Source organism: Rhineura floridana, chromosome 7 (assembly GCF_030035675.1).
Source record: "Rhineura floridana isolate rRhiFlo1 chromosome 7, rRhiFlo1.hap2, whole genome shotgun sequence".
In the NCBI taxonomy this organism is placed as follows: Eukaryota; Metazoa; Chordata; class Lepidosauria; order Squamata; family Rhineuridae; genus Rhineura; species Rhineura floridana.
This window is the reverse complement of record NC_084486.1, coordinates 67,841,554-67,855,617: the sequence shown is the minus strand read 5'-3', so window position 1 is coordinate 67,855,617 and position 14,064 is coordinate 67,841,554. Positions and strand designations below refer to the sequence as shown.

Sequence of the window (14,064 nt, the reverse complement as noted above, 5' to 3'; positions counted from 1 at the left end):
ACCCGAGTGCAAGAACACTCTCCCCTCCTGAGGCTTCCGGCAACTGGTTTTCAGAAGCATGCTGCCTCTGACTAGGGTGGCAGAGCACAGCCATCACGGCTAGTAGCCACTGATAGCCCTGTCCTCCATGAATTTGTCTAATCTTCTTTTAAAGCCATCCAAGCTGGTGGCCATTACTGCATCTTGTGGAAGCAAATTCCATAGTTTTAACTATACGCTGAGTAAAGAAGTACTTCCTTTTGTCTGTCCTGAATCTTCCAACATTCAGCTTCTTTGAATGTCCACGAGTTCTAGTATTATGAGAGAGGGAGAAGAACTTTTCTCTATCCACTTTCTCAATGCCATGCATAATTTTATACACTTCTATCATGTCTCCTCTGACCCGCCTTTTCTCTAAACTAAAAAGCCCCAAATGCTGCAACCTTTCCTCGTAAGGGAGTCGCTCCATCCCCTTGATCATTCTGGTTGCCCTCTTCTGAACCTTTTCCAACTCTATAATATCCTTTTTGAGATGAGGCGACCAGAACTGTACACAGTATTCCAAATGCGGCCGCACCATAGATTTATACAACAGCATTATGATATCGGCTGTTTTATTTTCAATACCTTTCCTAATTATCGCTAGCATGGAATTTGCCTTTTTCACAGCTGCCGCACACTGGGTCGACATTTTCATCGTGCTGTCCACTACAACCCCGAGGTCTCTCTCCTGGTCGGTCACCGCCAGTTCAGACCCCATGAGCGTATATGTGAAATTAAGATTTTTTGCTCCAATATGCATAATTTTACACTTGTTTATATTGAATTGCATTTGCCATTTTTCCGCCCATTCACTCAGTTTGGAGAGGTCTTTTTGGAGCTCTTCGCAATCCCTTTTTGTTTTAACAACCCTGAACAATTTAGTGTCATCAGCAAACTTGGCCACTTCACTGCTCACTCCTAATTCTAGGTCATTAATGAACAAGTTGAAAAGTGCAGGTCCCAATACCGATCCTTGAGGGACTCCACTTTCTACAGCCCTCCATTGGGAGAACTGTCCGTTTATTCCTACTCTCTGCTTTCTGCTTCTTAACCAATTCCTTATCCACAAGAGGACCTCTCCTCTTATTCCATGACTGCTAAGCTTCCTCAGAAGCCTTTGGTGAGGTACCTTGTCAAACGCTTTTTGAAAGTCTAAGTACACTATGTCCACTGGATCACCTCTATCTATATGCTTGTTGACACTCTCAAAGAATTCTAATAGGTTACTGAGACAGGACTTTCCCTTGCAGAAGCCATGCTGGCTCTGCTTCAGCAAGGCTTGTTCTTCTATGTGCTTAGTTAATCGAGCTTTAATAATACTTTCTACCAGTTTTCCAGGGACAGAAGTTAAGCTAACTGGCCTGTAATTTCCGGGATCCCCTCTGGATCCCTTTTTGAAGATTGGCGTTACATTTGCCACTTTCCAGTCCTCAGGCACGGAGGAGGACCCGAGGGACAAGTTACATATTTTAGTTAGCAGATCAGCAATTTCACCTTTGAGTTCTTTGAGAACTCTCGGGTGGATGCCATCCGGGCCCGGTGATTTGTCAGTTTTTATATTGTCCATTAAGCTTAGAACTTCCTCTCTTGTTACCACTATTTGTCTTAGTTCCTCAGAATCCCTTCCTGCAAATGTTAGTTCAGGTTCAGGGATCTGCCCTATATCTTCCACTGTGAAGACAGATGCAAAGAATTCATTTAGCTTCTCTGCAATCTCCTTATCGTTCTTTAGTACACCTTTGACTCCCTTATCATCCAAGGGTCCAATTGTCTCCCTAGATGGTCTCCTGCTTTGAATGTATTTATAGAATTTTTTGTTGTTGGTTTTTATGTTCTTAGCAATGTGCTCCTCAAATTCTTTTTTAGCATCCCTTATTGTCTTCTTGCATTTCTTTTGCCAGAGTTTGTGTTCTTTTTTATTTTCTTCATTCGGACAAGACTTCCATTTTCTGAAGGAAGACTTTTTGCCTCTAAGAGCTTCCTTGACTTTGCTTGTTAACCATGCTGGCATCTTCTTGGCCCTGGCGGTACCTTTTCTGATCTGCGGTATGCACTCCAGTTGAGCTTCTAATATAGTGTTTTTAAACAACTTCCAAGCATTTTCGAGTGATGTGACCCTCTGGACTTTGTTTTTCAGCTTTCTTTTTACCAATCCCCTCATTTTTGTGAAGTTTCCTCTTCTGAAGTCAAATGTGACCGTGTTGGATTTTCTTGGCAATTGGCCAGTTACATGTATGTTTAATTTAATAGCACTGTGGTCACTGCTCCCAATCGGTTCAACAACACTTACATCTCGCACCAGGTCCCGGTCCCCACTGAGGATTAAGTCCAGGGTTGCCGTCCCTCTGGTCGGTTCCATGACCAACTGATCTAGGGAATAGTCATTTAGAATATCTAGAAACTTTGCTTCTTTGTCATGACTGGAACACATATGCAGCCAGTCTATGTCCGGGTAGTTGAAGTCACCCATTACTACCACATTTCCTAGTTTGGATGCTTCCTCAATTTCATATCTCATCTCAAGGTCTCCCTGAGCATTTTGATCAGGGGGACGATAGATCGTTCCCAGTATTAAGTCCCTCCTGGGGCACGGTATCACCACCCACAACGATTCTGTGGAGGAGTCTGCCTCTTTTGGGGCTTCGAGCTTGCTGGATTCAATGCCTTCTTTCACGTATAGAGCGACTCCACCACCAATACGTCCTTCCCTGTCCTTCCGATATAGTTTATATCCAGGGATAACCGTATCCCACTGGTTTTCTCCATTCCACCAGGTCTCGGTTATGCTCACTATATCAATGCTCTTCTCTAAGACCAAGCACTCCAGTTCTCCCATCTTGGTTTGGAGGCTCCTAGCATTAGCGTACAGGCACTTGTAAGCAGTGTCTCTCTTCAAGTGTCTTTGGCACTTGTGGTTAGGCCTGTGGTAATTTTGCTCTTCTGAATTTATATCCTGTGCCCCTGCTCTCACAATGCCTACTTCTAGGCCTACCCCTTTTAAAATTTCATCATTTCTTTGGTTTTTATCCCAGGGGGGAGGTTTATTCCGAACCGGACCTTTCTCAGCTCCTGTCGGGTTTCCCCCCTCAGTCAGTTGAAAAGCTGCTCTGCTACCTTTTTAATTTTAAGTGCCAGCAGTCTGGTTCCATTCTGGTTCAAGTGGAGCCCGTCCCTTTTGTACAGGCCCGGCTTGTCCCAAAATGTTCCCCAGTGCCTAACAAATCCGAACCCTTCCACCCGACACCATCATCCACGCATTGAGACTGCGAAGCTGGGCCTGTCTGGCTGGTCCTGCGCGTGGAACCGGTAGCATTTCAGAGAAAGCCACCTTGGAGGTCTTGGCTTTCAGCATCCTACCTAGCAACCTAAATTTTGCTTCCAGGACCTCACGGCTGCATTTCCCCATGTCGTTGGTGCCAACGTGCACCACGACCACTGACTCCTTCCCAGCACTGTCTACCAAACTATCTAAACGACGGGCGATATCCGCAACCTTCGCACCAGGCAGGCAAAACACCTTGCGGTCTACACGCCCATCACACACCCCACTGTCTATGTTCCTAATGATCGAATCACCCACTACAAGGATCCCTCCACCCCCTGGAGATATATCCTCGGCACGAGAGGATAGCTGCTCATCCCCCAAGGAATGGGTCCCTTCTAAGGGATCGTTTCCCTCTTCCTCAGCTGGATGCTGTCCTTCCCCGAGACCATCGTTCTCCATGATAGCAGGAGAGCTATCATCGTTGGAGTGGGACACAGCTATAACGTCCCTGAAGGCCTCCTCCACACACCTCTCTGCCTCTCTCAGCTTTTCCAGGTCCGCCACCTTGGCCTCAAGGAAATGAAGTCGTTCCCGGAGAGCCAGGAGCTCATTGCACCGAGAGCACACCCATGACTTCTGTCCAACAGGCAGATAGTCGTACATGCTGCAGGCGGTGCAAAACACTGGAAAGCCCCCACACCCCTGCTGGCTTCTTACCTGCATAGTTTTGTTTAAGGTTTATTACGTCAATGGGTTGGAGACTGCGGTTTAGTTGAGGTCAGGGAACAGACGGGCAGAGTGGGGGGCCCTGGCCTCCTCGCCCTGCTGCCGAACTCGCTCTGCTGCTTAACTCGCCTTGACGCTTCGTCAGCTGGGGCTCCCTCTAGCTCGTGGAGCAGGCTCCCTCGCTAGGGTGCTCTGACTTTATATGTGTGGCTGGTTCCTCCCAGCTACTGCTGCCAGCCAATGATGTGTTACTTGAGGCTGATGGCTATCAGCTGGGGCTTAACACTTTAGTATTCTCTCAGGCTTCCTTCCTTCCTGAGCGAGGGGCGGGGCTGTTTAAGTTTTTGGCTGCTTTTAATCTAATCAAGGGTCTGTCAGAGTTTCCATTATAACAATCCTGCATTCAAGGGGGAAATAACTTGGGTATAAAAATATGCTCCAGGCTGAAGCTGTACCATAGTAGGTCTAGACAGCTCTGAATTATGCAAGTGTTAATGGACCAAAAACAAAAAAAGCCCTTTCTTTTACTATGTCTCTAACTGGAAATGGTTGCAGTTCAGTATAAGAACTTTGGCAGAGGACTAACTCTTCAAGTGACCTAACAGACTTCACCATGCAACTGAAAAAAAAATGATCGTGCATGAGATGTTTAATTGTAGATGTGACAAAATGTATTATGGGTAGCTTTTTTGCAGAGGCTGCTTTTGGAATTTGCTTTCTGCACCTCTGCAGAACTGGTGGCATGTCCACCTAATATGTAGTCTAGTCTTCAAGATGATGCTCATGACTTTCTTTTCCATATCTGTGATATGGAAAGACACTCCATCCCCAAAGTGAAACAAGATAATTGTCTCAGACATCCACAGCATAACAAGTAAGGAATGGAGACTACAGATTTACTGCTAGTTTAATGGAAGGTGCACATTTTAGCTGCAGAGAAGCCCTAATCAGTCAAATGGCTACCACATACTATCAGCACAGGACTGGGGCCCTGCCCCCTGTCATCCATACATTCAGCAAAAATGTTTGCAGGGAGGGAGCCGTCATGCATATATACGTGAAGGCTTCCACTTGATCTAGAACCCTGTGGCGAGGAAAAATACAGCTGGATGCATGAAGGCACTGTCCCTGAACATATTGGTGTTGCATGTGCAAATGCTAGAAGATGGGATTATTATTATTATTGTTGTTGTTGTTGTTGTCAACATTTATTAACTGCCCTTCACCCAAAGGTCCCAGGGCAGGTTAAAACAATTTTATAATGCAGTATTAAAAAGAATTCAAAACAACCTAAAATCACAAAATAGGGTGGTTCCTAGAAATATACATCTCAAGTGTAGCATGATACACTTGTGGGATGGGACTAGTTGGCACTGGTCATTCATTGTGCATTCTATTTTTATGTAGTCAGTTTCACATCAAATTCCATGAGATATGGGGAGTGGGTGCAATGAAGAAAAAAAGAGTGAATAGGCATTTCTCTCCCACCCCTGGTCGAGACTATCCCCCTTCCTCCATTACATTTGTGCAGATATTAATTTACTGGTGCTGAATCAGAGCTAGTGCTATGATAGCATTAAAGGGAAAATAATTCCTGTTGCTCTTCAGAAATGACCATAAGTACACAGCCTCAAATTTGGTGGGCTTTTAGAATTCAACCAGCTTAGAAAAAAATTTAACTGATTTTTCTCATGGTCACCAACCCAGTTCAGAGCCATTAGCTGTTAAGTGCTGCTAAGCACTTGTATTTGCCTAATTCTAAATACATAGCATTTATTTTGAATATTTTGTAAAATATTAATCTGAATAGGCCAATTTACATGCTTTCAACTAAATTCCAAGGTCAACTAACTGTTGAGTTGACTTACCCAGGGAGATGGAAGGTTTCACCATTGACTTAATTCTTGGGACATTTATTTATTTATTTATTTAATTTTGTTTATTTATTAAATGTATATCTCGCCCATCTTCCTAGAAGGAGCCCAGGGAGGCAAACAAAAGCACTAAAAACAGTCTAAAACATCTTTTTTAAAAAATACTTTAAAACATATTAAAAGAAAACATCTTTAAACACATATTAAAACAGACCATCTTTTTTTAAAGAGTTAAAAAGCATCTTTTAAAAAAGCACTTTCAACACAGATGCAGACTGGGATAAGGTCTCTACTTAAAAAGCTTGTTGAAAGAGGAAGGTCTTCAGTAGGCACCAAAAACATAACAGAGATGGTGCCTGACTAACAGTTAAGGGGAATTCCAAAGGCTGGACCCCCAGAAGTCTCTCTCAGCTCAGAGATTAGGGTGCATGCAACACAGCACTGATGAAATGGGTACCACTGAGGAAGTTTTCCATGACAGTTGTATTAAAAAGTTGCATGCCACTATTATAGTGGTAGATTGGCTATGCTAATTTAGGACTAAGAGGAGGTTGCATTTTCCTATTACGCTCAAATTGGATTTTAACAAGGCTCCAAAGAACTGCACAACCAGCACCATACTCCCAAGTTGAATTTGAGCTCAAATAAAGACTCCTTTATACATCATGGCAACTGCTTTTGATGCTGAGACGACTTCTCAAAAGCAATTGCATTTTTGGCATTAGGGTTTACTGTTCAAGGAATAAAAAGTCAAATTCCACCAGGTTTGCGCAAGCCCTTTAACATCCTTAAAGTAGCTCTTTGGATTCTGGCCATAGCATCTGTGTATGCAATGGACTGATGGAAGTTCTGTAGGTAGGTGAAAATGAACTAGATTTAAGAGCTTTGTGCATTGAATACCGGATAATCTTTTGTACTTAAACCCTATTATTATACAAGAAATTAAACTCCCCCTCCCATTACACACACATTGTTGCCACATGCAATAACCCATCTCCTCGCTTCGCATTTTAATCTAATCCAATGGTAACATAGGCAATGTTTACTGATGCAACCAAGAGAATGTGTAAGCTCTTTAAAAGTCCATAAAGAAGCTATTGATGGGAAGCAGCTTTCATCTTTTAAAAGTCAAGATAGATTAGTGTATACTCTTTATTGGCTTTACATGGAGAATATTTCAGTTGCATTTGTGATTTGGCTTCATTAAAAAAAGTGCTATCAATTCAACTCTGAACTTTGAAAATTGAGGGGGAAAGTTGGGCCCTGAAACAAAACGTTGGCTGGGAGAAGAAGGAGCTTTGAAGGCATAGATTTGGCCAGCTGACAGCCAACCCAATGCCTTCAAGGCCTGGGGCTCCCTCCCACATGGGAAGAAAAAGCTTTGAAGGGAGGAGGAGAGCAGAGAGGGGAGGAGAGAAGCAGGGGGCAAATGTGGTGGGACTGTGGCTCAACTGGAAAGAGGGATGATCTATGGCTCCATCCTGAGTTCTGAATGACACTTGGGTAACAGCCTTGCTGGACTTTTGCTCCAGCTCTCCTACTCTGCATCCGAGTGCATATATGCACAATTTCTTGTTGTTGTCGTGGCGGCTTTGGGACCTTGTATTTCTTTTGAATAATAAATATATACTTCTACAAACTTTGGGGTTCTCCTGACTTTGTTGATATCTCCCTCTTGTGTAGGGTGGTGGTGCTATTTTTGCTTTATAAGCATCAGCAGTCATGCTTGATCAACAAAGATAGAGGGAATGATGATTGGTGCTAATCGTGTAGCCCAAAAAGTGAAAGAATTGGGAGGGGGAAATCTGCTGACTTAGATTGAACATAAAACAGTCCTTGTAATGCACAGTCATGAATTAGATAGCCAGCCTCTGACAGAATTTGTGGCTTGAGGCCTCATAGGATATATTCTTGCATTAAATATGCATACATTTTGATGTCGTATCTTCCTGTTTTAAAACCATTTAAGTTTGCCAAAGCTGTTTGGCTAGCTCTCCCCTTAGCACAAGCTCAACTCTGAGGATTTATTTTGAATATTTATATATCGCTTTTCAATGGAGTGATCCTCAAGAAGGCTTACAACAGATTGCAATAATACAAAAACAAAACCCTATACACACAACCCAGCATTCCTTAATTCATGATGCAGTGCAGCATGAAATGTTAGTGTAATAAAGAAGAAAAGTCAGCAGTTAAGGTAATAAAGAAAAAATATTTAGAAAGATTATTGTACACACAGTGCAGGATGCTGGACTAGATTGGCCATTGGCCTGATCTAGTGGGCTCTTATATTCTTACGTTAAAGCATCCACTTGCACAAGGAGAATTTCCTAATTTTTACCAATTTTGCCCTTTCCCACTGCATCCCTGTTCTCCATCTCATGCCATCATGTAGGGTCCTCCAGTCTTTAAGAGTGGCCTTTTGGAAGGCAGCTGCAGTGGGAAAGGGGAGATAGGACAGGCAGAATTATCCAAGTCTATGTTTGTTTTCTAAAGTAAAGATTCTGTAAAGTGTCTCTCTTTGAAGTTTAGTTCTGAAGTTTTTCTAATCCAGCAGCAATATGTCATCTTCTCTACCAGTTGTCCTCACAACTGTTATGATCACTGCATCATTTGCAAACATATGGTTTCACTTCCAGTTATTTAACATTTCCATTTCCTCAGGAAATCATTCTCCACATTTGTTAAACTTCTCAGTCAGAACTGCTATTTTTATTGGCATCTGTACAAAGAACAATATAATTGACTCTTAAGGCAGGTTTCTGACTCTCCAGTTGTTCATTTGTGCTCTAACTTCTTTCTTTTCCTTTGAGACTGATACAATGGGTTCTTTGGATTGTGCTGCGAAAATACTCCTAAAACAGGAAGGTACAAAATACAGCAGGTCAGGGAAAAAGGGAGAAAGCCTCCTGTTTCAAAGAAATGATTTTTCCTGAGAATTTTTTTGTTATTTATTATTTATTAAATTGCTATCCTGCCCTTTCTCCCTGTAAGAGCTCAGGATGGCAAACAAAAACACTAAAAACACTATAAAATGATAAAAACAGACTGTTGCACCCCAGGTGCAAGGGGAGTTAGATCAGGGAGAGGAGTCAGATGAGGACGACGTCCCTGGGGACGTTGAAGGAAGGGGGAGCACTGCCAGCCCACAGACTTCTTCGACCAGCCCTCCCATCAATGCAGATTCTGCTCCGCCTGCGAGCTCCCTGAGCCGCTGGGAAGCAACCCCTTGCGTGCAGCACCCCCACCCCCACAGATGGGTGGTTGGAGGCTCACCATCCCGCACCCCGCGTGAGACGGCGTGAGAAGAGGGACTTCAGAGGGTGAAACTTCAGAGGACCCGGCGTTTACGGGCAAAGACCTTCCCTACTTAAGCAGATGCCCACCCAGACTCTAGTGCTGAGTCAACTCTCCCCACTGTCCCATTCAGAGCGGGATCCACAAGGCTGAGACACAGGTGCAATTAACTCTTGTTTTATTAAAGTAATGGATACATCAAAAGCAGTGCGCTTCATAAGAATCTCTACGCTAGCTCACTAGAATTCCCTAACTACACTCTAGACATGCTCTGCAACGTGTGAAGGAAGTTGACTTAGCAGCTTAAACCGGAAAGCTGCAGTCTTACATAGGGAAAGTCGTAATCTCGGACTCCTGCGCAAGTACGACCTCTGTCCTGTCTGTTTCTCACGGCATCGTGAGCAGGGTGATGGGGGGCGTGCCTCCAGTGGCTCATCCTTAGCAACAGGTCAGGGGCGGAGACGCACTTGGAGGCTCCCTCAAGCCGCTTGGTGAAGAGTTAACACACGCTCAGAGGCAACCTCTGACGGCTCCTCTGATCTGTCTAGGGGTGGCGCTCTCTCTTCTTTGGATATCGCGCCATCCATGGGAATTGACCCGAACTCAGCCTCACACTCCCTCCCAAGGTCTTGTTGAGACTCCACCACTCCTGCGTCTTCCGCGCCTTCTGGCAGCTGGGGAGTCTGAAGCTCATGTCTTACCTCTCCCGAGCCCTCGTGGGTGAGCCAAGGCTCAACACCCACACGCTGCAGAGACTGTTTAGGTAGCTTAGCTAGGGAAAGTAGTGAGCCAGAGTAGACAGGTTTATGAAGCGCTCTGTTTTGGATGTAACCATCACCGTAATAAAATGAGAATTAAACCAAGCTCGCCTCCGTCTCATGTCTGGGGCTCTGGGCAGGACACAGACATTAAAATATATTAAACACCCAAGCATGTTTAAAACATCTTCAAAAGCAATTCCAACACAGACGCAGACTGGGATAAGGTCTCTACTTAAAAACCTTCTTGAAAGAGGAAGGTCTTCAGCAGACACCAAAAAGATAACAGAGAAGGCGCCTGTCTAATATTTAAGGGGAGGGAATTCCAAAGGGTAGGTGCCACTACACTAAAGGTTTGCTCCCTATTTTGTGTGGAACGGACCTCCTGATAAGATGGCATCTGCAGCAGGCACTCACCTGCAGAGCGTAGTGATCTACTGGGTGTCAAAGGGGTAAGATGATCTTTTAGGTATCCTGGTCCCAAGCTGTACAGGGCTTTGTACACCAAAACCAGAAACTTGAGCTTAGACTGGTAGCTAATGGGCAGCCAGTGCAATTCTTTCAGCAGCGGGGTGACATGTTGGCGATACCCTGCCCCAGTGAGCAGTCACTTTGCCGCATTTTGCACCAGCTGCAGCTTCTGGACCAACCTCAAGGGCAGCCCCCCATAGAGCGCATTACAGTAATCCAGCCTGGAGGTTACCAGTGCATGGACAACAGTGGTCAGGCTATCCCAGTCCAGAAACGGCTGCAGCTGTCTTACCAGCCTAAGCTGGTAAAAGGAACTGCTAGCTACTGAGGTCACCTGGGCTCTAGTGACAAAGACGGATCCAAGAGCAGCCTCAGACTATGAACCTGCTATTCCAGAGGGAATACAATCCTATCCAAAGCAGGCAACTGACCAATTATCTGAACTCGGGAACCATCAACCCACAGTGCCTCCATCTTGTTAGGATTCATACACAGTTTATTGGCCTTCATCCAGCCCACCACTGAGTCCAGGCACCATTCCAGGGCTTGCACAGCCTCTCCTGATTCAGATGTTACAGAGAAACAGAGGTGGGTATCATCAGCGTATTGCTGAAACCCTGCCCCAAATCTCCTGATGACCACTCCCAAGGGCTTCATATAGATGATAAACAGCATTGGGGACAAGATGGTACCCTGCAACACCCCACAGCACAACTATCATGGGGCCAAAAGACAATCACCCAATGCTATTCTCTGAAAACGACCCTGGAGGTAGGATCGGAACCAATGTAAAACAATGCCTCCAATACTCATCTCATCAAGTCAACCCAGAAGAATACCATGGTCGATAGTGCATTCTGAATGCTGTCAAAGAACCAAAGTTGGGGAACAAAAGTTTGAGTGAGTTGTGCCTAAAGAAGATACTTGAAAAGCATTGGACTCAATAAATATGTTGCTGTGCACTTAGAGCCCCCTTCCTTTCTTCTTCTTGGATTATGATGAGCCACTAAAATTTTTATCTGTGAATTTGTGTTTCCTTAATGCAACAAAAATGTGCTTTCAGTTAATAAGGGGTATCTTTCTAATATAGGACTGAGGTCTTAGAAGCTATTTATATCACTTAAGAGGGAAGAATAATTTTATTTATTACTTTAGCAGTGAGTTCATCCTGTTCTCATAGACTGAAGCTGCCAAGCACTGAATGACTTAGAGATATTGTACATGCTCTTGCATTTCTCCAGGTTTAATCTTTGGCATTACATTTTCTTATAGCAATTGTTTTCTGTTTTGGCTGTAATTTGGGTAATTTTTTTAAAATGTTACTTTTCAGAAAATATGCAGTCATAGCAGAGGGAGATGGAAGGAATATCCCACCTTTATTTATATGGGGGATATGAATGGAGCCGGTACATGGCAACTTCTGTCCATATGATAGCTCATTAAGGGGTTAACTTGAACCAAATATTCTAGCAAATACACATACTCTTTACTTAATTGTCATCTACACCTGTATCCCAGTCAGGCAATTGAGCACAGATGGTGGGATGCAGAGTGTTGCACGCACAAGGGGGCTTGAGCATACATTCCGGCCACAATCCATTGAGCCTCTTTGGACATGCAGAAATACAGAACTTGTAATGCATTGCAAGCTTCTTCTTCTTTTAAATCACCTAAAAAGAGAAAGGAGAAGCCAGTGTGGTGTAGTGTTTTGAGTGTTGGACTACGACCTGGGAGACCAGGGTTCAAATCCTCACACAGCCATAAAGCTCACTGGGTGACCTTGGGCCAGTCACTGCCTCTCAGCCTCAGAGGAAGGCAATGGTAAACCCCCTCTGAATACCGCTTACCATGAAAATCCTAAATAATAAAAAATAATAATTTAATTTGTGGGTCGCCTATCTGGCCAATGGCCACTCTAGGCGACGTACAATTTAACAACAATACATTACATCATAATAAAATACATCATAAAATACAATATAACAATAAAACAATAAAACAGTTCCAGTACAGAGTAGTAGGCGATTGGTCGTAAAAATTTAACCCTCCCCAAAGGCCTGTCTGAAGAGCCAGGTCTTCAAAGCTTGGCGGAATACATTCAGGGAATGACTTGAAGGCAGTCCATTTCCATTTTTCAAAAAGAGAAAGAGAGGGATTAAGGGACTGCTGCTAGGCAAAACTGGGAAATGCACACTGGGTACATAGAGCTAAACTATTCTCTTGTTATGTATGGTCTGTATGCAATGTGTTTGAAACTGCTCTGGATTCCTTCAATCTTGCACTGATGATTTCCCATTTTCCTCCCACATGTGGATATCCCAGAGCACCTGAAGTTGTACTCTGAATTCTGTGGACCAGGAAAAGTTAAAACCAGTTGAGTTGTACATATTTGCCTGTTACTCTCTGTGTTCCGTACTCATCTCATGGTATGGCTAAGAGCTGTCAGTGCTAGTGCTTTAGGGAATGCATTTTCTGTCCTGTCATGGAAGCTGAATAAAATGCATAAATATGTACCTGTTTGTGCTCAGGCTCTGCCAGTCAAAATCAATATTGTGTACGTTTTGAGCAGACAGCCATGAATCTACTTTGGTAGTCAGAAGCAAATATGCTTTGAAAGTTTTCTAGGGCTCCTTCTAAGGCTTTCTAGTTTTCTAGGGCTCCTGTAGCAAAAATGGCCAGAAAATGGTTGAAGATGAGAATACAGGAGGGCCCCACTCATACGGCGGGTTACGTTCCGGACCCCTGCTGTAAAGCGAAAACTGCTGTAAAGTGGAACTCATTGAATAGAATGGCACGCGATGCTCGAAAACCGCCGTAAAAGTGAAACAAGCGCCGTATGAGTGGGGCTTTAGTCTAATTGTGTCTAATTGAGACCGCTGTATTAGCGAATTGCTGTAAAGCAAAGCGCCATAAAGCAGGACCCTACTGTATGGGATAAGATTTGGATGAGGGATGGGATCCATTAGCCAGTGCTAGTTTGAAAGACATCATCCTAACAGGCCGGTATCGATTTGAAATATATATATATTTCTGTATATATATATGTATATATACAGATTTTTTTTAAAGGAAATCAGTTTTTTGAGGAAATATTTATATTTGTAAAGGAAATCCCAATATTTTATATCACTATATTGATGAAATACATCAATATTTTAGAAGCAGGTTGTTTTTTTAAATCCATTTTCGAAAACAGCTGTTGGAAATCGCTACAGAAAATCTGATCTGCAGGGATAGAGAATAAGCGAATTAATGGAAAATATGTTACCAAATCCACATTGGGCAGAATTCTAGCACATCCCTAATCTGGACTCTGGAGATGCCTCTAGAGTTTGCACTACTCATGTCCACACCCTAACCATTTTGATATTATACTTACATTCCAGTTATATTGTTTGTATGGAGAAATTGTGGGCAGTTATGAGCCTTGGTATCCTATCACCCTATTTCTTCCAGGAGCTAGGTACAGAAAGAAGAGCCCATTTGCTGCATCTCACACAGATAAATAGAAGTTACTTAGATCTCCTCTTGGTTCCCTCCTGCACAGCATACAGGAGCCCAGCAAGCCAAGGACAAGCCAATCTGCCATGGCTTGCCAACTTGAGGAGAGCTTGTTTATTATTTATTTATTGCATTTATTTCCCACCTTTCC

General features: G+C 43.6%; 1 protein-coding gene across 4 annotated transcripts in view; it reads left to right on the top strand.

The window, feature by feature from the left end:
• Positions 1 to 14,064, top strand: part of GRK5 (G protein-coupled receptor kinase 5) — a 259,047-nt gene that overhangs the window by 136,169 nt on the left and 108,814 nt on the right. For 3 of the 4 annotated variants that reach the window (XM_061635844.1, XM_061635840.1, XM_061635841.1), the window contains exon 3: positions 12,735 to 12,785. The exons of the other annotated variant lie outside the window; for it this stretch is intronic. Coding sequence is in view for 2 of the 3 variants with exons in the window: in XM_061635840.1 (XP_061491824.1) it covers positions 12,735 to 12,785 (51 nt within the window). In the remaining variant the exon portion in view is untranslated. The remainder of the gene's footprint in view (positions 1 to 12,734; positions 12,786 to 14,064) is intronic. 4 annotated transcript variants of the gene reach the window in all.